Consider the following 23,733-nt stretch of genomic DNA (forward strand, 5'->3'; position numbering starts at 1 on the left):
TGGGCGTCACTCGCCAGGCCAGTATTTATTGCCCATCTTTAGTTGCCCTTAAGAAGGTGATGGTTGAACTGCTGCAGTCATGTGCTGTAGGCAGACCCAAAATGCCATTAGGGAGGAAATTCCAGGATGTTGGCACAGTGACACCGAAGGAACAGTGATATATTTCTCAGTAAGGAGGGGAACTTGCAGGTGATGGGAGTTCCTATAAACATAGAAGATAGGATCAGGAGGAGGCTATTCGGCCCTTCAAGCCTGCTCCGCCATTCATCACAATCATGGCTGATCATCCAACTCAATAACCTAATCCTGCTTTCTCCCCATAACTTTTGATCCCATTCACTCCAAGTGCTATATCTAGCTGCCTCTTGAATACATTCAATTTTTGGCATCAACTGCTTCCTGTGGTAATGAATTCCATAAGCTCACCACTCTTTGGATGAAGAAATGCCTCCTCATCTCCGTCCTAAACGGTCTACTCCGAATCCTCATACTGTGACCCCTGGTTCTGGACACACCCACCATCGGGAACATCCTCCCTGCATCAACCCTGTCCAGTCCTGTTAGAATTTTATAAGTCTCTATGAGATCCCCCCTCATTCGTCTGAACTGTAGTGAAAACAATCCCAACCTAGTCAATCTCTCCTCAACTGTCAGACCCGTCATCCCCGGAATCAGCCTGGTAAACCTTTGCTGCACTCTCTTAAGAGCAAGAGCATCCGTCCTCAGAAAAGGAGACCAAAACTGCACACAATACTCCAGGTGTGGCCTCACCAAGGCCCTGTATAACTGCAACAACACATCCCTGTTCCTGTACTCAAAACCTCTCACAATGAAGGCCAACATACCATTTGCCTTCTTTACCACCTGCTGCACCTGCATGCTTACCTTCAGCGACTGGTGTACAAGGACACCCAGGTGCCACTGCACACTTCACTCTCCCAATTTACAGCCATTCAGGTAGTAACCTGCCTTCTTGTTTTTGCTTCTGAAGTGAATAATCTCACATTTATCCAAATTATACTGTATCTGACGTTGATTTGCCCACTCACCCAACCTGTCGAGATCATGCTGAAGGATCTCTGCATCCTCGTCACAGTTCACCAACAACCCGCACCCCTGCCCACCCAACTTGGTGTCACCTGCAAATTTAGAAATGTTACATATTGTTCCCTCATCCAAATCATTCATATATATTGTGAATAGCTGGTGCCCCAGCATTGATCTCTGTGGCACCCCACTAGTTACTGCCTGCCAATTTGTAAAGGACCCATTAATTCCTACGTTTTGTTGCCTCTCTGCGAACCAGTTTCCTATCCATTTCAATACACTTGCCCCAATCCCAAGTGCTTTAATCTTGCAAAATAATCTCTTATGCGGGACTTTGTCAAACACTTGCTGAAAGTCCAAATATACTACATCGACTGGCTCCCCCTTGTCAACTCTACTAGTTACATCTTCATAGAATTCCAACAGATTTGTCAAGCGTAATTTCCCCTTCATAAATCCATGCTGACCTAGTCTGACCCTGCCACTGCTTTCTAAATGCTCCACTATAAAGTCCTTGATAATGTATCCAGAATATTCCCCATTTCCGATGTTAGGCTTACTGATCTATAATTCCCTGTTTTCTACCTCCCTTTTTGAATATTGGAGTGACATTAGCCACCCTCCAATCTGCAGGGACTGTTCCAGAATCTGTAGAATTCTGGAAGATGATGACCAATGCAGCCACTATTTCTAGAGCTACTTCCTTAAGTACTCTGGGATGTAGATTATCAGGCCCTGGGAACTTATCAGCCTTCAATCCCAACAATTTTCCCAGCGCCATTTCTTGACTAATGTTGATGTCCCTCAGTTCTCCACTCTCACTAAATCTTGGTATCATTTCTGGTATCTGATTTGTGTCCTCTTTTGTGAAGACAGAACCAAAGTATATATTTAGTTGCTCAGCCATTTCTTTGTCCCCTATCATACATTCCTCCATTTCTGTCTGGAGGGGATCTACATTTGTCTTCACCAATCTCTTTCTCTTCATGTACCTATGCAAACTCTTAGTGTCAGTCTTCATGCTCCCTGCAAGCTTACTTTCGTACTGTATTTTCCCCTCCCCCTTCTTTATCAATCCCTTGGTCCTTCTTTGCTGAATTCTAAATTGCTCCCAATCCTCAGACATATTATTTTTCTTGGCCAATCTATGCGCTTCTTCCTTGGATCAGATACGATCTCTAATTTCCTTTGTAAACCATGGATTGGCCCTCTTACCCATTTTGCTTTTGCGACAGACAGGAATAAACAGTTGTTGCAGTTCCCCCATGTGTTTCTTGAATATTTGCCATTGCCTATCCATTGTCATCCTTTTCAGTAACTTTCCCCAATCTGTCAAGGCCAACTCTCGCCTCGTATCTTCATAGTTTCCTTTATCAAGATTCAGCACCGCAGTCTGTGAATCAACTACCTGAATCTCCATCTTGAAAAAACATTCTATCATGTTACGGTCGCTTATCCCCAAGGGGTCTCGCACAGCTAGATTGGCAGTGATTCCCTTCACATTACACAGTACCCAGTCTAAGATGGCCTGCTCTCTAGTTGGTTCCTCGATATATTGGCCAAGAAGACTATTCCGTATCTGCTACCCTTGTCCTTCTGGATGGAAGTGGTCATGGGTTTCGAAGGTGCTGTCTGAGGGAATTTCTATAGCACATCTTGTAGACAGTACACAGTGCTGCTAAGGAGCATTGGTGATGGAGTTATTGAATATTTCTGGATGTGGTGCCAGTCAAGTGGGCTGCTTGTCCTGAATGCTGTCAAGCTTCCTGAGTGTTATAGGAGCTGTCCCCATCCAGACAAGTCGAGTGTATCCCATCATACTCCTGACTTGTGCTGTTAGATGATGGACAGAGTTTGAGGAGTCAGGAGGTAAGTTACTTGCCGCAGTATTCCTTGCCTCTGACCTTCTCTTGTATGCACAGTATGTACATGACAAGTCCAGTTGAACTTCTGGTCAATGGGAAGTCCCAGAATGTTGATAGTGGAGATTCAGAGATGGTGGCACCATTGAATGTTAAGGAGCAGTGGTTAGATTGCTTCTTATTGGAGATGGTCATTGCTTGGCATTTGTGCAGCTTGAATGTCACTTACCAGTTGTCAGCCCAAGCCTGGATATTGTCCAGAACTTGCTGCTTTTGAACATAGACTGCTTCAGTTTCTGAGGAGTCACGAATGGCACTGAACATAGAAATAGGAATGTTCATAGATGACTGCACTGACCTTATGATGGAGGGAAGGTCATTGATGAAGCAGCTGAAGATGGTTGAGCCCAGGACACCAACCTGAGGACCTCCTGCAGAGTTGTCCTGGAGATATGTTCCTCTTTGTTCAAGTTCAGGGTTCCTAACCTATTTTCTGTCCTTACTAACCAAATGCTTTACAAACTTCATAAATTTTGATTGCACTTATTCGGCAGCCTTTGCCCAACTACCAGTCAGGGAGCTTTCAACCAACATTGAATTACTTGCTGGGATTCCTTTGTGATAACACAATGTGATCGCTCCATGAAGGGACAGAGAATGGAGTCATGGCCACACTGTGCGAATCTGCAGCTTTTTAACCCCCTTTTAGTTTATTGAGTACTGCAATTTTAAATGAAGGACCACCAGCAAAGTTTCAGTCGAAAACAGGATAAAGGTTATTGAGTAACTCCTGGTGAAAGTTACTGCATAAAAAAAGTGATACGATTATAGCTAACGTACAGACACAAAGATTAAAATAGTTACGGACAAAAGATATGGATAAGGATGAAAGAAAGCTCTGTCTTATTGTTGCAGACCTATTACTTGCTTGAAGATTCTGTCTGTCAGGTGAAGTGATTGAAATCTTGAAGTCAGACTTTGGCAGCTGTGATGGTTTCTGTAGTTGAATAGTTGCTTCAAGAGGTGGCCTGTGCAGAGCAGGTGCTGAGAGGAAGTGAAGACTCCTTTATTTTGCTTTTATGACATTGCAGGTTCTGGTAGCTGGGTATAGTACTGCACTCCTTTTTTGCAGTCTGCTTTTTTCCCATCTCCCTTTCAAGAACCTTCTTTCTCTCTCTCTCCCTCACACTGTCTATCTTTCTATGATCGTGTCTCTCTGGGACCTTCTTACAGTTCTGCTTAAGATGGTGTCTCACAACATGTCCAAAACAGATGAAAACTTCAGATGGCTGCTCTGTTCATTTTTGATGCGTCATAGTTCCACAAAGCAAGTCAGTCGTGCTGCAGTTTCCTATGGGGTTGTTCTGGTCTCCCGTTCCTGTTGGAATCTTTGAATTCTCACAGCTTTAGAAGACCCATTGTATTGTCTGAGAATTAATTGAATTCTTGACGTCTCCCTCTATGATTTATAGAGTCATAGAGTCGTATAGCATAGAAAAAGGCCCTTTGGCCAACCATGCCTATGCTGACCAACTAACACCAAACTATTCAAATTCCATTTAGCTGCACTTGATCCATAGCCTGTTATGACCTGGCATTTTAAGTGCTTATCCAGAAGCCTGTTAAATGTTGTGAGAGTACATGCCTCCAACATCGTCTCAGACAGCATGTCCCAGACACCTCTTGGTAAAAAAGAAAATTCTCAAATCTCTTTTAAACTAGTTACTCTTCACCTTAAACATATATCCTCTGGTCTTCGACACAACTGCCACAAGGAAAAGATTCTTGCAACCTACTCTGTCCATGCCTCTCATTATTTTGTATACCTCAGTCCAATCCTCCCCAGCCTCCTGTGCTCCAGGGAAAGCAAACTCTCTCTCCTTAACTGAGACTTTTCATTCCAGGCAACCTCCTGATGAATACAGCGTGGAGCTGGAGGAACACAGCAGGTCAGGCAGCATCAGAAGAGCAGGAGAGTCGACGTTTCGGGTTTACAGCCTTCAGCAGGACTGGGTAGGGGGAAGGGAGCTCGGAAGTAAATAGAGGGAAGGGCATGGGTGGGGGGTCAGGTAGGTGAGATGGTGATAGGTGGATCTCCCCTGCAGCTTCTCCAGTGGAATCACATCCTTCTGAAAGGGTGCTGACCAGAGATAATATACCGATGCATCTGCTTTTTGGCTGACAGTGAATTGACAAGAACAGTAAAGTGACTTTTGGAGTCATATTGTAAGATGCTGCATCCATTTTGAAAATTCACATTAACCTTTTATACAAGCACAATATTAATAAGATTTAATTTTAGATTGATCAGATGAGAAGGAACAGAAACACAAGAATATATAATATCATAATTGGACAGTCATGCCAAAAGACAATAGCAGAGTAGTTACAAAGGCAACAGAGCACGAGGACTCAGTGTGATACAAGAGCAATGCATAATAACACTGTTTGACTGTACTGTTTAATATAGTCAAATAACAGTGATTTATTCATCTACAGTAGCTTTGCTCTATTCTTAAATGTGCATTTGATTTAAATCTATATTTATTTTGGAAAATCAAGGTGGAGGTATAGAGTCAAAGAATCCTATAGCACAGAGACAGACCCTTCGGCCCAAACTGGTCCATGCCGACCAAAATGTCCATCCACGCCAAGCCCATTTCCCTGTACTTGGCCCATATCCTTTCTAAACCTTTCCTGCCCATGTATTCGTCCAAATGCCTTTTAAATGTTGTTAATGTACTGGCCTCAACTACTTCTGCTGGCAGATCGTTCCATATGCATACCACCATTTGTGTAAAAACGTTGCCCCTGAGGCCCCCATGAATTCTTTCCCCTTTTACCTTAAACTGATGCCCTCTAGTCCTTGATTCCCCAACCCTGAAGTAAAAAACTGAGTGCATTCACCCTATCCATGCCTCTCATGATCTTATACACTTCTATAAGATCCCCCCTCAGTCTCCTACACTCTAAAGAAAAAAGTCCTAGCTTGTCCAACCTCTCCTTTAAACTCAGTCCCTTGAGACCTGGCAACATCCTTGTAAATCTCCACTGCACTCTTTCCAGTTTAATAATATCCTTCCTATATCAAGGTGACCAAAACTGAACTCAGTACTCCAAGTCACAGACAACACAGCGTAGAACTGGAGGAACACAGTAGGCCAGACAGAAGAAGGGTCCCAACCCGAAATGTCAACTTTCCTGCTCCTCTGATGCTGCCTGGCCTGCTGTGTTCCTCCAGCTCCACACTGTGTTGTCTCTGACTCCAGCATCTGCAACTCTTGCTGTCTCACAATACTCCAAGTGCAGCCTCACCAATGTCCTGTACAACGGCAACATAACGTCCCAACTTCTGTACTCAGTGCCCTGTCTGATGAAGGCCAGTGTGCCAAAAGCCTTCTTCTCTGCCCTGTCTACCTGTGACTCCACTCTTGGGGAACTGTGCACCTGAACTTCAAGGTCCCTCTCTTCCACTATGCAACATGTCACTTTTATCTATATTAAACTCCGTTTGCCATTTCTCGGCCCACTCCCCAGCTGATCAAGATCCTGCTGCAGTTTCTGATTACCTTCCTCACTGCCCGCGATACCGCCTATTTTTGTGTCATCTGCAAACTTAGTAACCATGCCTTGTACGTTCTCATCCAAATCATTGATATAGATAATAAACAGCAATGGGCTCAGTAAGGACCCCTGAGGCACACCACTAGTCACAGGCCTCCAGTCCAACAAGCATCCTTCCACTATTACTCTCTGCTTCCTACCATCAATCCAATTTTGTGTCCAATTTGCCAGCTTTCCCTGGATTCCATGCAATCTACCCTTCCAGAGCAGCCTACCATGTGGAACCTTATAAAGGCCTTACTGAAATCTATATAGACTACGTCTACCACACTGTCCTCATCAACCTTCCTGGTCACTTCACCAAAGAACTCTAACAAATTTGTGAGGCATGATCTCCCACACACAAAGCCACGCTGACTATTCCTAATCAAATCCTGTCTTTCCAATTGCATGTATATCTTGTCCCTCAGAATCTTCTCAAGTAACTTATCTACCACAAATGTTAAGCTTACTGGTCTATAATTCCCAGGTTTCTCTTTGCAGCCCTTTTTGAATAAGGGCACAACATTCACTACCCTCCAGTCTTCCAGGACCTCACCCACGGCTAACAATGATACAAATATCAGGCAGGGCCCCCGCAATTTCCTTTCTAGCCTCCTGCAGGGGTCTTGGATATATCCGATCAGTTCCAGGAGATTTACTCACCTTCTTACATTCTAATACTTCTAACACCTCTTCTATTGTGATATGGATATCACCACTAACTTCCCCAACTTCCCAAGTCTTCATGTCTTTATCCACGGTAAAGACAGAGGAGAAATATTCATTGAGAACCTTGCCCATCTCCTGCAGTTCTACACATACATGTCCACTTCGGTCCTTGAGGGGTCCTGTTCTCTCTCTAGTTATTCTTTCTCCTTTAATATACTTAAAGAATCTCTTTGGATTCACCCTAATCTTCTTAGCCAAAGCTATCTCGTGCCCCTTTTTCACCTTCCTGATTTCTTTCTTCAGTAATCTCCTGTATTCCCTATACACCTCCAGGGATTCTCTTGATCCCAGCTGCCTGTTCCTGAGCAATGCCTCCTTCTTTTTTCTGGTCAAAGCCTCAATATCTCCTCATCCAGGGCTCCCTACTCCTGCCAACCTTGCCCTTTATCCTCATGGGAACATACAGACCTTGAACTCCAGCTATCACACTTTTAAAGGCCTCCCACTAGTTTAGCTGCAAACAAACTACTCCAATCAAAGCCTGCAAGCTCCTGTCTAATTCCATCAAAATTCACCTTGCCCCAATTTAGAACTTGAACCTGTGGACCAGTTTTGTCCCTCTGCATAATTATTTTAAAATTAATAGAACTATGGTCACTGGTCCGAAAGAGCTCCCACCTGTCCTGCGCTATTTCCTAAAAGTGGGTTGAGTTTTGCCTCTTCCCAGGTAGGACCCTCTATATACTACTTGTAGGACCCTCTATATACTGCTTGAGGAAATTTCCTGAACACATTTAACAAATTCCACCCCATCTAAGCCCTTAACACTATGGCAGTCCCAGTCTATGTTAGGAAAATTAAAATCCCCCACAATGCCAACCCTACTGCTCCTGCAAGTCTCCCCAGTCTCCCTGCATATTTGTTCCTCTAATGCCCATTGACTATTTCAGGGTCTATAGTACAACCCAATAACGTCACCATCCATGCCCTGAGTTCATCGGCCTTACCTGTCAGCCCTCTTACATTGAAGTAGATGCAATTTAATCCAACAGGCATTCCTCGCTCGCTGCCCTGTTCCAGAATGACCTGTCTCTTCAACTTTCTATTTCTGATTACTGTATCTCCTTCCAGCCTCACACTTGCCTCCCTGCTGTTGAGGATCCTACCCCCTACTAATCTAGTTTAAACCTTCCCTTGTAGCATCAGCAAGTTTGCCTGCCAGGATATTGATCCCCCTCCAATTCAGGTGCCACCCATCTCTCTTGAACAGGTCACCTCTGCCCCAGAAAAGATCCCAATGATCCAGGAATCTGAATCCCTGCCCCTTGCACCAGTTCTTTAGCCACACATTGATCTGCCATATCCTCTTGTTCTTACCCTCACTAGCATGTGGCACTGGAAGTAATCCAGAGATTACTGCCATTGAGGTCTTGGTTTTTAACTTTTTTTCTAGCTCTCTATAATCACCCCGCAGGACCTCATCCTTATTTCTCCCTACGTCATTAGTGCTAACGTCTGCAATGACTTCTGGCTGCTCACCCTCCTCCTTGAGAATGTCCTGCAGCCGTTCCGAGACATCCTGGACCCTGGCACCTGGGAAGCAACACACCATGCTGGATTCCCATCTGCGGCCACAGAACCGCCTGTCTGTCCCCCTAACTATTTGAGTCTCCTATCACTAAGGTCCTGTTTACCTTTACCCTTTCCCACTGTGTCCCAGAGCCAGTCATAGTGCCACTGACCTGGCTACTGCTGCTTTCCCCTGAACGGTCATTCCCCCGCAACAGTATCCAAAACGATATAGTCGATTTCGAGGGAAATGGCCACAGGAGATTCCTGCACTGTCTGCCTACTCCCTTTGCCTTTCCTGGTGGTCACCCAGCTACTCTCTGCCTGCACCTTAGGTGTGACTATCTCACTAAAACTCTTATCTATGATGTGCTCAGCATCTCGGATGATCCTGAGAGCATCCACATCCCGCTCCCTAACATGGTCTCCCAGGAGCTGCAGCTGGGTGCACTTCCCACAGGTGTAGACATCTGGGATGATGGAACCCTCCCCGAGTTCCCACATCCTGCAGGAGGAGCATGCCACTGCCCTAACTACCATCTTAAATGCTCTAAGACTAAAGAGGGAAGTTAAAAGGACTTTTACCTGAGTTTACCTGTACTTTTTGCTGAGCTGCTGCTCACCGAAGCCTCTCGAGCCAACACCTTACTTCTTACTCTCCTACCAACAAATTTTCAATAGGGTGTCTCTCTCCCCCTTTTTTCTTTGGTTAGAGGAGAAGGGAGGTGGGGAAACACTGCAGTTTGGTACAGATCAGTCAACTGTCTCATAGACAAGGTGTTTATTTGAGCACAGTGTTGTGGTTATATTTACAACAAAACAAGGTCAGACAGTCCTGTTGGAACAGGGGCCTAATCCAGCATTATTCAGAAAGCAAGTGTTTGTAGACCGCTATGGTGCGCTAATGAAAATTGTTTTTTATACTGTGCTGGTTCACGACAGGTGATAAAAATTGAAGGCCATAATCTTGTTTTCCATTCAGAATAATCAAGGATTATTTTTACTTTAGAAGATCCGGAGACTGAAAGATTTTACAGCAGCTCGGAGCAGACCAGACTGGAGTCATAGAGTCATACAGCACGGAAACAGACCCTTCAGTCCAACTCATCCATGCTTACCAGGTTTCCTAAACTGAACTAGTCCCATTTGCCTGTGTTTGGCCCATATCCCTCTAAACGTTTCCTAGTCACATACTTATCTACAACTTTTAAATGTGGTAACTGTACTTAGTTTCTCTCCCAGAAACGAGTCCTTCAAAGTGGTTCAAGAATTCTGAGAAAGGGTCACCGGACCCGAAACGTTAACTGTGATTTTTTTCTTCACACATGCTGCCAGACCTGCTGAGCTTTGCCAGCAACTTCTGTTTTTGTTCCTGGTTCAAGAATTATATTAGCTTGGCCGATGTTAGTTTTTTGCATGGATAACTTTCAAAAGGGAATTGAAAAATACTTGCAGGGGAAGAATTTGCAGCGTTATAGGAACTAGAGAAGGGACAGGGATCAGTTGCTATGTTCTTTTGACACATTTGGCCAAATAGATCCCTTCTTTGCTGTATGATTCATTGATTCTATAGTTCTTAAATGTCACCGGGATCTACACCCCAAAGAAATGATTTAACATTTTATCTGGACTGAGGTGTTTGGCTTTCCCATTTTTTCCAAACTCCTGTAATTTCTCTTTGTAGAAATTAACGAATGCGCCAGTAATCCCTGTCAGAACGGAGGGCTCTGTGTGGATGCTGTGAATCAATATACATGTACTTGCATAAACAGCTGGATGGGGCGCCACTGTCAGTATCTGGGACAGACAGGTTTGTAACTCTGGAGAGGCAGAATATTGTCTGGATTTGAGTTGGTGAGAACAGTAACTCTTTCCGGCGAAAGCTGAGGAACAAACATATTGACGTTCAGAAAGCCAAACGTTTTTTTTTAAAAATTGACCTAAGAATTGAAAAGCATTTTCTGCTCTGTTATGAAGTAATTTTGCATATGCTGTGGTTTTTATTTTTTTGAAAAGCCATGTGGAATCCATTCCAGAAGCTTCTCTTTGAAGTGCTGTTATTATTGTGTGGGATGCAAGCACATTCCATGGCAGGCAACATCATCTTGTACTGTGAATAATATTTCTTTCCTTCTCTTTTGAGATGTATAAACAAAATATTGCAGAGCAGGATGAGAAGACTGAATAGCTGAATAGCCTTCTCAGTAATACACCACTCTGAGATTTCTATTACACCGTGATGTCATTGAATAGCCAAGCAGACTCGATGGGCTGAATGGCCTAATTCTGCTCTTACATCTCAGGGTCTTAGATGTTTGCTTTCCTGTTGGTAACTTTGTCCTGGTGAGATACAGGCCTAATTCTGATCTCTGACCTTTTGCCGCGACTAAATCCTCAGAACTTTTTTTAAAATTAATTCACAGGATGAGGATGTCACTGGTTAGGCCAGTATTTATTGCCCATACCGAATTGCCCAGAGAGCAGTTATCTATGTTGCTGTGGGTCTGGAGTCAAGGCCAGACAAGGTTAAGGATGGCTGTTTCCTTCCCTAAATGATATTAGTGTACTAGATGGGTTTTTCCAACAATTGATAATGAATTCTTAATCGTTAGATTCTTAATCCCAGATTTTGTTTTTATTACATTCAAATCCCATCATCTTCTTTGATGGGATTTGAACCTGGGTCCTCAGAACATGGCCTAGGTCTGTGGATTAACAGTCCAGCAATAATACCACAAGGCCATTGCCTCCCCAAACCTGGGCTAGGTTGCTTTGAAAGAATATTCCTTCCTTACTCAGTGGTTTGTCTGAGGTTTCATTAATTTCTTCCTTGTATACTCTTCTGTAATTTATGACCATTAAAGTGAGATAATTTTTTGTGATTTGGAAACAAAATGTTGGCACCTTTCTGTGAAATTCCTGCCACTGCCATTTTTAAACAAAAAAAAATCACTAACCAATTATTGTGAGCAAGAGGATTTTGGAGCATTTCATACCGTGTGATTCCAAACAACTTTGCAGGGTTAAATTAGAATGTGGTTACGTTGTTGCCCAAATATTATCTTTTTAAAAGAACCGATTGGAGAATTCACTTAGTTGTCCTAAGCATCACTGTTTTGTTGCTGAGACTCAGCCTTGGATATTACAGTGATGCCTAACTGTTTAATTATCGGTTACATATATCGACAGCATCTAAATCACTAGGAAATAATAACTTGTACCAATATGTTTTATCAGTGCATGATAGAATCCATTTGTTTTACAAAATTAACTTTAGAAATCTGCCCGACCTTAGGGGAGAACAATAAAAACTTGCATTTATAAAGTCACTTTCACAACATTGGAATGTTCCAGAATACATTACAGCCAGTTTTGAAAGCTGTTGTCGTCTAGAAATAAAAACAGCCAATTTGTAAAATTGCAGTAAAGTCCTACAAAACAGCAATGTGTTAAGAAGCATTATTTTAGTGATATCGGTTAGAGGGATAACTATTAGCCATCTTTGGAATAGTGTTGTAGGGGTTTTAACATTGACATGAGGTAGCAGACAGAGCTACAGTTAATGTCCCATGCAAAGATCTTCAACAATGCAGCACTCCCTTTGTACAGCTTTGAAACGATGTGGAGGTGCTGGTGTTGAACTGGAGTGGATAAAGTCAAAAATCACCCGACACCAGGTTATAGTCCAATGGGTTTATTTGAAATCACAAGCCATTTTAGGTCTGTTCACTCCACTCACACCAGTTTTATGATCCTTTGATCTCTCTGCCCTTCATCTCTCTGCTATTAACTCTGTGTCTGCATGCTCTCATGGCACCTAATGAAGGGGCTGCACTCCAAAAGCTTGTGATTTCAAATAAACCTGTTGGACTATAACCTGGTGTTGTGTGATTTTCAGCTTTGAAACGTCAGGTTAGATTTGGTGCGGGGGGTAGGACTTGGATTCAGAAAATCGTAAAGCAAAAGATGAGCGTGCTATGCTGTCAGACGTGGCTGACATCCTCTCACAAAGATTTAAAGTTGAACTCCTTCTGGTTATTGCCCATTTGGTTTCCCTGGGCCCAACACTGCCCAAACTAATGGGAAGAATTCCTGTGTTTGCCTTTTCAAAGAACATTACAGATGTGTTCTGCAAAGGGCAGGATGTCTGCTCAATAACACAGAACTGAAGAATGATGAGGTCACATGGGGAAACTGTAAACCCATGGTCTCCATTGAGTGACACCATTCCAAGTAAAACAAGTATCAAACCAGAATCCAGAATAAATAGAAGCATGGGGTGGTGGAACCATTAAATTTAGTTAAAGCCTTTGTACTTACGCCAACCATTTTATGTTTGCTGACATTTATCAAGAGCAGGGATTTAACTCCCGAGGAGTTTCATTGCAGTTGTAGGCTACTTGTGACCTGTTGAAAACAGAGCAGTGCAAGCGATTTTTCTGGTATGTCACTTCCTGTTCCTGTGTGCCACCCCCTTCCCCCACCTACCCCCTGGCCCACATCCCATTGCTGTAGAATGGAGTGACCTGTCCTTCAATCGGAAACCCCGCTGTGCAGAGGTGGAGAGGACCCAACGCTGCAGTTGTGATGCTGGCTTCCATATGAGTGGGAGCAGCGAGAACAGTGTGTGCCAAGGTATGTGCATGTGCTTATCAGAATAATATGTGGTCGCATGTAGAGTGCATAAATTGCTGGAACATTCTCAAACATCTGAATGAACATTACTTCTGTTGTAAGTTAATGGCTGCATTACAATTTATCACCAACTCTGCTTTTTTTTTACCCTTCCCTTGCAAAATGTTCACTCCCATCTCCAAACTCAGCTTCTGCAATGGGGTCCTCCCTATTTCCACCATCGGTCAATCACAGCTTATTCAGAAAACTATAGTTTGCGTCTTCCAAGTTCCATTTCACTCCCTGCTGGCTGACCCTAACTCCAGTAAAGTGACTTTAATGTCCTCACCTTGCGTTTTAATTGATCTGTGGTCTTGCTGTGGACCATCTTACCAACCTCCTCCAGGACCTAACATCACACGGACCATCTTTGCTCGGCAAATCTTGGTTTCCCCCTATTTCAATTCCACCTTGGTGTCTCTCATGTCAACCATTAGACGGTGTCCTCCAACCCCACTCCTGAATCTTCATCTCCCCCTCTTTTCGAAACCTCTTCCTTTTTTGCCAACATCTCACCACCCCCTTAATTTGTGCAACATTTCCAGTCTTTGCTACTGGTTGGTTTTCACTCTGCACTGCTCTGCAGGGTTTCTGTGTAGATCAACAGGAGTGCTATTGAAAGATGATGTTAGTTTTTATTTCACATTCATTAGCCCAAAATGAAAGGAGCAGTTTTTAAAACGGAATGAACCTGGTTCCTCAGCATAGCTGAGAGGGAAAGAATTTATTATCCCTCCTGAATTATCCTTGAGGAGGAGGTGGTATGTAGCCTTCGGATCTTGTACTCAGGAGTCACATCGTTCAAAGGATGTGGCAGAATTCAAACATACTCTTCTATGGGCAGAAAGTGAGACAATGCAGGATGGTCATGTGGGAGGTAGAGAGGGGTTATGGGTAAAAACAAGCAGAGGCAGAACCTCAGACATGTTTTAGGGCCAGCTTAGTTGATTTACCATTAACATGCATTAAAACTTGTGTTTAAGTAATGGATCCCTCATAAATACCATTATGATGAGGAGTCATGTGTCTCACTGCACAGTGCAATACACCTAAATCTGGATAAAGTTGCAGGTTCTGTACCTGCTCCAGAGATGTGTAGTAGCATCTCTGAAAAGGTTGATTAGAAAATACCCATCCTAGGGAACAGAACAATGCAGTTGAGGAGCACATCATGCTGGCCCTCCATATTAGTCCCTTGTCCTTTACAACAGAGCTCAAATGTAATCGACTAGTAACCTCTGTTAAAGTCATTACTAATTGTGTAAATTAAAAATAATTTGTGCACCAGACCAGTTCACCTCAGACCACATCTGTACTTTTCTGTACTCTGATATAAAGCCAAATTGGCTGAAGCCTGAAAAAAAAAACAATTTCCTGCTAAACCTTTTGAAAAACATAGCAAGAGCATGAGGCTAACTGGACTTGGACCTGTGTCACTGGATTCCATTTACGTGCTGAGAATAGAAAAGCCTGTTGTCTCTAGAGCAGAGAGGGGAAAGAGAAATTTAGAACAAAGATCAATACAGCACAGGAGCAGGCCCTTCAGCCCTCCATGCCTGCTTGAACACATTTTGTCCTTCCACACTAAAACTGTCTTCACTTACAGGATCGGTATCCCCTCTGTTGCCTTCCTATTCATGTATTCGTCCAGGTGCTTCTTGTGTCTGCTTCTACCACCTCCTCTGGCAGCATGTTCTAGGCACTCGCCACTCTTTGTGTGAAAAATGTGCCTCGCGCATCTCTTTTAAACTTCCCCCTGCACCTTGAACCTGTGTCCCCGAGTGCTTGACCCTTCCACCCTGGGGAAAAGCTTCATACTTTCTACTCTATCAGTGCCATTCACAATCTTATAAACTTCTTTCAGGTCACCCCCTCAGCCTCCTGCATTCCAGTGTAAACAAGCCTAGTCTATCTAACCGTTGTTCATAGCTAAAATCCGCCATATCAGGCAACATCCTGGTAAACCTTTTCTGTGCTCTCTTCAAAGTGTCCACATCATTCTGGTAGTGTGGTGACCATTCTTCTAGTAGTGTGGTGACCATCCTTCTGGTTGTGGTGGATTTGAATAGACATGTGCTACATCATGAAGACTTACCGTTATATTTGTGAAGAATGAATAGGAAGAAACTAGAGCAGAAGAGCTGGTTACCATATAGTATGTTTACGCTAATTGGTAGAAGGACAGAAGCAGAGATGAGATTTTTTTTTAGAAACACAGACACGTAGAAAAAGGATCAGAAGTAGGCCATTCTTCCCCTCAAGTCCATTCTGCCATTCAGCATAATCATGGTCGATCCTCCATCTTTGTGCAATTCTCCCATTCTCTCTCCATAACTCCATTACAAATCTAGCCTCGATAAATCTATATCTTTCTTGGCCTCCATGGCCTACTGTGGAAGAGAATTCTCTGGTTCACCATCGCCTGAGTGATACTATTTCTCCTTATCTCCATCCAAAATGGCCTGCTGCAAACATGAGAACTGTGATTCCCTGATCTAGCTCCCCCACTTAGCCAGGAGAAACATCAATCCTGCATCCTGTCAGTCTAGCCCTCAGAGAATTTTATACATTTCAGTGAGATTCCTTCTCATTCTTCTAAACACCAGTGAGTACAGGCCCAGTTGAGCCAATCTCCCCTCTTACAGCAACCTGCCATCCCAAGAATCAATCTGGTGAACCTTCACCGTATTCCCTGCAGGGAAAGTATCAGTTTTCTTAGAGTTGGGAGACCAAACCTACATGTAATTTTCTGGATGTGATCTTACCAACGTCCTGTACAGCTGCAGTAGGATCCAATAAAGAGTTATCTAGACTCAAAACATTAGCTTGCTTTATCTCCAGGGATGCTGCCTGACCCGCTGTGATCTCCAGCATTTTTTGTTTTCAGTTCAGTACCAGGGAAGGCAATGGCCTAGTGGTATTATCACTGGACTGTTAATCCAGAGACCCAGATGATTTTTTTGGAGACCTGCGTTCGAATCCCACCACGGCAGATGGTGGAATTTGAGTTCCGTAAATAGCTGGAACTAAGAGTCTAATGATGACCGTGAATCCATTGCTGATTGTCGGAAAAACCCATCTGGCTCACTAATGTCCTTCAGGTAAGGAAACTGCCATCCTTACCTGGTCTGGCCTACATGTGACTCCAGACCCACAGCAATGTGGTTGACTCTGAACTGCCCTAGGGGCAATTAGGGATGGGCAATACATGCTGGCCTAGCCAGCGACACCCTTATTCCGTGAACGAATAAAGAAAAAAAAGTAAGACTTCCTTACCCCTGTACTAAATTGCAGTTAAGACCAACATACCATTTGCTTTCCTGACTACTGGTATGAGAGATAGTAGGAACTGGAGAATCTGAGATAAGAAGGTGTAGAGCTGGATGAACACAGCAGGCCAAGCAGTATCAGAGGAGCAGGAAGGCTGACGTTTTGGGCCTAGACCCTTCTTCAGAAATGGGGGAGGGGAAGGGAGTTCCGAAATAAATAGGGAGAGAGGGGGAGGCGGATAGAAGAGAAGATAGGTGGAGAGGAGACAGACAGGTCAAAGAGGCGGGGATGGAGCCAGTAAAGGTGAGTGTAGGTGGGGAGTTAGGGAGGAGATAGGTCAGTCAAGGGAGGATGGACAGGTCAAGGGGGCGGGATGAGGTTAGTTGGTAGGAGATGGGGTTGGGGCTTGAGGTGGGAGGAGGAGATAGGTGGGAGGAAGGACAGGTTAGGGAGGCGGAGACAACCCCCATCTCCTACCTACTAGCCTCATCCCGTCCCCTTGACCTGTCCGTCCTCCCTGGACTGACCTATCCCTTCCCTAACTCCCCATCTACACTCACCTTTACTGGCTCCATTCCTGCCTCTTTGACCTGTCTGTCTCCTCTCCACTTCTCTTCTATCCGCCTCCCCCTCTCTTCCTATTTATTTCAGAACCCCCTTCCCCTCCTCCATTTCCGAAGAAGGGTCTAGGCCCGAAACGTCAGTCTTCCTGCTCCTCTGATGCTGCTTGGCCTGCTGTGTTCATCCAGCTCTACACCTTGTTATCTGCTGATCTGGTATGTTTGCTTTCAGTGACTCTGAGATCCCTCAAACATCAACATTTCCCAATCTGCCACCAGTTAAATAATGCACTGACTTTCCGTATTTTTTCTCTAACAAAGTGGATAACTTCTCACTTATCTGCATCATACTGTATCTGCCACCTATTTGCTTGCTCACTCAAGCTGTTTAAATCACCTTGAAGCTTCTTCCCCCACCACACACATTCTCACCTAGCTTCTGGTTATCAGCAAACTTGAACACATTACATTCGATTCCCTCATCTAGAGCCTTGATTTATGTTGTGAATAGCTGTGACCCAAGCATTGATCACTGTAGTACTCCACTAGTCATTGCCTTCAGGATTGAAAATGATCCACTCCTACTTTCTGCTTCCTATCTGCTAACCAATTCTCTATCCATTCCAGGACATTCCCACTAATTCCATGTGCTTTGATTTTGCGCAATAACCTCTCACGAGGGACTTCATCAAAAGCTTTCCAAAAATCTGAAAGATTAGCTGTTGTATTTTCAAATGCATTGCCTGGATTGTTGGTGGAAAGCAGATTCAGTAACACCTTTCAAGATAATTGACCAGATACTTGAAGGGACTAATTTGCATGACAAAAGGAGAAAGAACGGGGAAAAGGAATTAAAGAATAATTCTTTCAAGAACCTGATTTGATGCAATGGGCTAAGTGGCTCTTCCTGTGCTGTGTCACGCTTTGAATCATATAATTCCTACAGTGCAGAAGCAGGCCATTTGGCCCATCGAGTCCACATCAATCATCTGAAGAGCATCCCACCCCAGACCCACCCTACAACCAAGCGGAGACTCGGGGACCGCTTTGCAGAACACCTACGCTCGGTTCGCAACAAACAACTGCACCTCCCAGTCACGAACCATTTCAACTCCCCCTCCCATTCCTCAGACGACATGTCCATCCTGGGCCTCCTGCAGTGCCACAACGATGCCACCCGAAGGTTGCAGGAACAGCAACTCATATTCCGCTTGGGAACCCTGCAGCCCAATGGTATCAATGTGGATTTCACAAGTTTCAAAATCTCCCCTCCCCCCACCGCATCCCAAAACCAGTCCAGCTCGTCCCTGCCTCCCTAACCTGTTCTTCCTCCCACCTATCCCCTCCTCCCACCTCAAGCCGCACCTCCATCTCCTACCGACCAACCTCATCCCGCCCCCTTGACCTGTCCGTCCTCCCTGGACTGACCTATCCCCTTCCTAACTCCCTACCTACACTCACCTTTCCTGGCCCCATCCCCGCCTCTTCGACCTGTTTGTTTCTTCTCCACCTATCCTCTCCTCTATCCCTCTTCTATCCGCCTCCCACTCTCTCCCTATTTATTTCAAAACCCCCTTCCCCTCCCCCTTTTCTGATGAAGGGTCTAGGCCCGAAACGTCAGCCTCTCTGCTCCTATGATGCTGCTTGGCCTGCTGTGTTCATCCAGCCCTGCACCTTGTTGTCTCTACTCCTGTAGCCCTGCATTTCCCATTGGCTAGTCCACTTATCCTGCACATCTCTGGACACTATGAGCAATTTAGCATGGCCAATCCACCTAGCCTGCACATCCTTGGACTGTGGGAGGAAACTGGAGCACCCAAAGAAACTCACACAGACACAGGGAGAATGTTCAAACTCCACACAGACAGTCACCCAAGGGTGTAATCAAACCTGGTGTTGTGAGGCAGCAGTGTTAACCGTGCTGGCCGATGCTTGTGTGATTCTATAACCACTCAGGTTAGAAACCACCTGTGCTGCAGGAGGTATTTTCCTGAGGGCTGGACACTGAGGAGTATTTGTCGAAGTTCTTCCCCCAGTTGCCAATTTACTTTGTAAGTCATGTCCTACAGGAGTGCTCTGGCTGTATCTGTTGTGCTGTGGACAGTTGTTTGAGGGAAATGCATCAATTTTTCCACACACAGATGTGAATGAGTGCGAGGTTTTCCAACTGGAAGGGATTGCCAGACTCTGCATGTACAACTGCGTTAACATCCCTGGGTCCTACCGCTGTACCTGTCCTCCTGCATACAAACTTCTCAATGATGGAAGGAGCTGTGCTGGTAAGCGGCATCCCCCCACCAGCTTTTAACTGTTAAGGTTCGATAGTGGATTCGCTGGGATGTAACAAAACACTCTATGGGTTAAGTGATCCAAATTAACATGGTTATTAGCAGTAATATATATATTAAGCAGATATTAGTAAATATATTAAGCAGTAAATTTATATATATTTAGCGGTAAATGTATATTAAGCAGTAAGTGTATATATAAAGCAGTAATATATACATAGCTGTAAATTTATATAAAGCAGTGTATGTATATTAACAACAAATCTCATGCCTTTCTATCTGTCGGGGAGCCTGCTTTACAACGGTTAGTTTCTGGCACCTTTCACCAATCCTGGTCCAAAGTGAAGTCCAATAGCCAATAACACGTGTCAAGTTGACAACAAGTCTCACTGTCTTCTTACAGTACCCAATCCCAGCCTGAGGTGACGTCCACCGAATCAGGCAAAGTCCCTGATATTAGTACTATTCTGCATCTAAGGCTGCGTACTGTGTCATCGGTTTGTGGTACTTGGAGCACTTTTCCAGACATTCCTTCATACAGAAAAAAGATCTCCAGGTGGCTCCGTGTGATGGCCCAACAGGACACTTCTCACAGACAATTTAGTGCCACGTGGTTACCCCACAGTCAAAATGGGCTGTTTTTGCATGAGGCCTGTTTTCCACATACTTTTCCACTTTATTTCAGTTGCTGTTTGTCACATCCAATTAACCCTAAAGAATAACCCTAATGGTCTGGTTTGAAGATGTCATTTTTAATTCTTCCACTACATTAACCCATTGTTGAACAATTGTGTATTGCTGACCATGTATACTTGTTTTTGACAAGGTGATGGTGAGTCTCCTTCCTAATATGTACGTGGTGACAATATCTCAACTGTGCTGTTGGATCGAGAGATTCAGCACTGATGAAGGAGTGGAGATCCACGAGTAACAAGTGTCAAATATTAGCTGGCTTTACAAACGTTCGTGTCTATCTGGGAAATAGAATATATAGGTTCAAACATGTGCCTTATTTTTAATTATATATGAGAATCCAAGTGAAATGAACATGATCCCACTACTAGGCAGTGATGCTGAGTTTTGGGGTTTGAATTGAGCCCACATGAAAAATGCACATAAAAGGCGACAGTGCCAAATGAGTTTAAGATACTTCCCAAGAGAGACAGGGTTAAATACCCTTAGGCATTTCCTACCAATTGACTCAGAGAGAAACATTGGCAAATGCCAGGAAGAGGTCTCCATAGAGTCATAGAGATGTGCAGCACGGAAACAGACTCTTCGGTCCAGCTCGCCCATGCTAACCAGATATCCTGAAAAAAATCTAGTCCCATTTGCCAGAATTTGGCCCATGTCCCTCTAAGCCCTTTCTATTCATATACCCATCCAGATGCCTTTTAACTGTTGTAATTGTACCAGCTTCCACCACTTCCTGTGGCAGCTCACTCCATACACGCACCACCCTCTGCGTGAAAAAGTTGGCCCTCAGGTCTCTTATAAATCTTTCCCATCTCACCTTAAACCTATATCCTCTAGTTTTGGACTCCCCCACCCTGGGAAGAAAAGCCTTGTCTATTTACCCTATCCATGCCCCTCATGATTTTATAAACCTCTATAAGGTCACCCCTGAGCAAGCGACACTCAAGGGAAAATAGCCCCAGCCTATTCAGCCTCTCCCCATAGCTCAAACCTCCAACCCTAACAACATCCTTGTAAATCTTTTCTGAACCCTTTCAAATTTCACTTCCTGTAGCAGGGAGGGCAGAATTGCATGCAGTATTCTAAAAGTAGCCTAATCCATGTCCAGTATAGCCAAAGACTCTCAAGGTAGGAAATCCATACATGCGTCACATGAAGAGAGAGGATGAAACATGGGCAAAAGAGCGAGATATTAATGAATTTCATGAAATTAAATTGTGTTAGTTGAACAGGTTCATTAAGTAGAATTATTACAGCAATACTAAGTTTGGTTACACTGTTTCTAAAAGTTCAAAGGCTGTTTAAAACATGTTCTCATGTTTTACTTCTGGTCTGTTTTCTTCCAGATGTAGATGAGTGTGCAACATTGCAACACAACTGCACAGCAGGAGAGACTTGTATCAACACAGGAGGAGGATTTCAGTGTGTTAACCCACAGTGCCCGGAGCCACGTGGGAATATCAGCTATGTCAAAACATCACCCTTGTAAGTCAAACCACACATGAATTCATGTATTCAGTCATGTCTTAGTTTCAGAACATTGTGGTTTTAAGATCCAGGTGCATCCACTATTCACCTCTGACAATTCAAGTTGGTTTGGACTGAACCGTCTCAAAACATATCAAGGAATTAGTCTAGACCTTAACTTTCATCTTATTTAAAGGCAAGTGTAAGTTGCTGCATTCCAGATGCGATTCAATTTAAGCAAAACACACTTTATTCTTACACCACAGTTAAAATACAAACAAAAAAAGAGGAATAGGCATAACTTTAACTCTATTTAGATACTTAACAAAATAGTATATATTTTTGAAATAACTCCACAGAGGCTGGTATCCTGTCACCAAGCCACCCTTTATGTACAGGTGGAGAGTCCTTGACATTGATCCAGCTTCCTCAGAGCCAGCTCTCAGAGTGAGCAGGATGTCTGATACTCCTGTTTTGACGATTTAAGCGCAGTTAATGTACCTAAACTGCACATCATTCGACTGTGGGAGGAGACCAGAGCACCTGAAGGAAACCCACACAAACACAGGGCAAATGTGCAAACTCCACAAAGACAGTCACCAGAAATAAAATTGAACCCAGGTCCCTGGTGCTGTGAGGCAGTAGTGCTAACCACTGAGCCACTGTTTTTTGTGAGACTGTACTTTGACTAAAAGCAATGGGGCTCACATTTTCCAAATAAGACGACTGATACAAAGTGACATTTAGTCTATTCTGCCTAATTTCTAATCCAGTGTACTTAAAATGTATTCCCAGAAGCCAGACTTCCAATTTTTAATGCTGCTTTAAGCCCATTTGTGAAAATGTTTTCAAATTCACTGCTCCCGCCCTACTAAAAATTATTTTGATGCATCTTAAGAAGGATGCCTGAAAGCTGCTCCTCACGGTGCCAGGAAAACATGGCAGGATCTGCCTTTAACTGAAGACAAGTCAATTTTGATATGACAGACTTTACTGAGAAGTAACAAACATGCACTCCCTCCACCAGCAACACTCCATAGGAGCAGTGCATACCATCTATAAGATGCACTGCAGAAATTCGCCAAAGATCCTTAGACAGCACCTTCCAAACCCATAACCACTTCCATCTCGAAGGAAAAGGGTAGCAGATACATGGGAACACCACCACCTGTAAGATCTCCCCCAAACCACCCACATTCTGACTTTGAAATATATTGCCGTTCCTTCACTATCGCTGGGTCAAAATCCTAGAATTGCCTCCTGACTGACATTGTGGATCTACCTACAGCACATGGACTTCAGTAGTTCAGGAAGGCAGCTCACCACCACCTTCTCAAGGGCAACTAGGGATGGATAATAAATGCTGGTCCAGCCAGTGTGCCCACATCCCACAAGTGAATTTGTAAAGAAAAAATATTTTTGAAGAGTAACAAAATCTAGTCTCATCACTTAGGCTACATACACATGTATTTAACTTCCAGTGCATCCCTATTGCGTTTGGTGCCTCTAAGAGGAGGAAGAAACATTTCCCTCTTCAGCTGATCTCCCTGCAGAAACTGCAGCTTTAATATCAATTGACCTACATTCCAAAGCATGTGTTGCTGAAAAACCAAGAATATTTTCAAAATTGCTTTTCCCTGCTGTCAGTGAATCTACTCATATCTTGGCCCCCCCACTTTGTGTTTGTGCCACTAGCTTCATTTTAGCCTTAAGTCCCATCAGGGGACATATTTTCTGTGCATATACACCTATGTGATAGGGTTGGTGATAGGCTGACTTTAGTACCCACTTTTGACAGTTATCCTTTGGGATCAATGGTCTCATATTGACCATTAGAACTGATCTGTACAACATCAGACAGACTGCCAGCTGAAACACAAACACAGAATGCTGGTAAAACTCAGCAGGTCTGGCAGCATCTGTGTAGAGAAAAACAGAGTTAATGTTTTGAGTCCAGTATGACTGTCCCTCAGAACTAACTCAGAATTCCACAGATTCGCTACCCTCTGAGAAAAGAAATTCTTC

The 23,733-nt window shown here is 43.9% G+C and overlaps 1 protein-coding gene across 3 annotated transcripts in view; it reads left to right on the forward strand.

Annotated features, from left to right (window-relative positions):
• The window catches only part of LOC109918982 (fibulin-7), a 41,867-nt gene that overhangs the window by 15,166 nt on the left and 2,968 nt on the right, over nt 1–23,733 (forward strand). For 2 of the 3 annotated variants that reach the window (XM_048597176.1, XM_048597177.1), the window contains exons 4-7: nt 10,438–10,563; nt 13,269–13,388; nt 19,399–19,536; nt 21,588–21,726. In XM_048597176.1, coding sequence (XP_048453133.1) covers nt 10,438–10,563; nt 13,269–13,388; nt 19,399–19,536; nt 21,588–21,726 — 523 coding nt within the window. The remainder of the gene's footprint in view (nt 1–10,437; nt 10,564–13,268; nt 13,389–19,398; nt 19,537–21,587; nt 21,727–23,733) is intronic. The other variant, XM_048597178.1, reaches the window with a different exon arrangement.

This window comes from Rhincodon typus, chromosome 5 (assembly GCF_021869965.1).
Source record: "Rhincodon typus isolate 14 chromosome 5, sRhiTyp1.1, whole genome shotgun sequence".
NCBI classification, from domain to species: Eukaryota; Metazoa; Chordata; class Chondrichthyes; order Orectolobiformes; family Rhincodontidae; genus Rhincodon; species Rhincodon typus.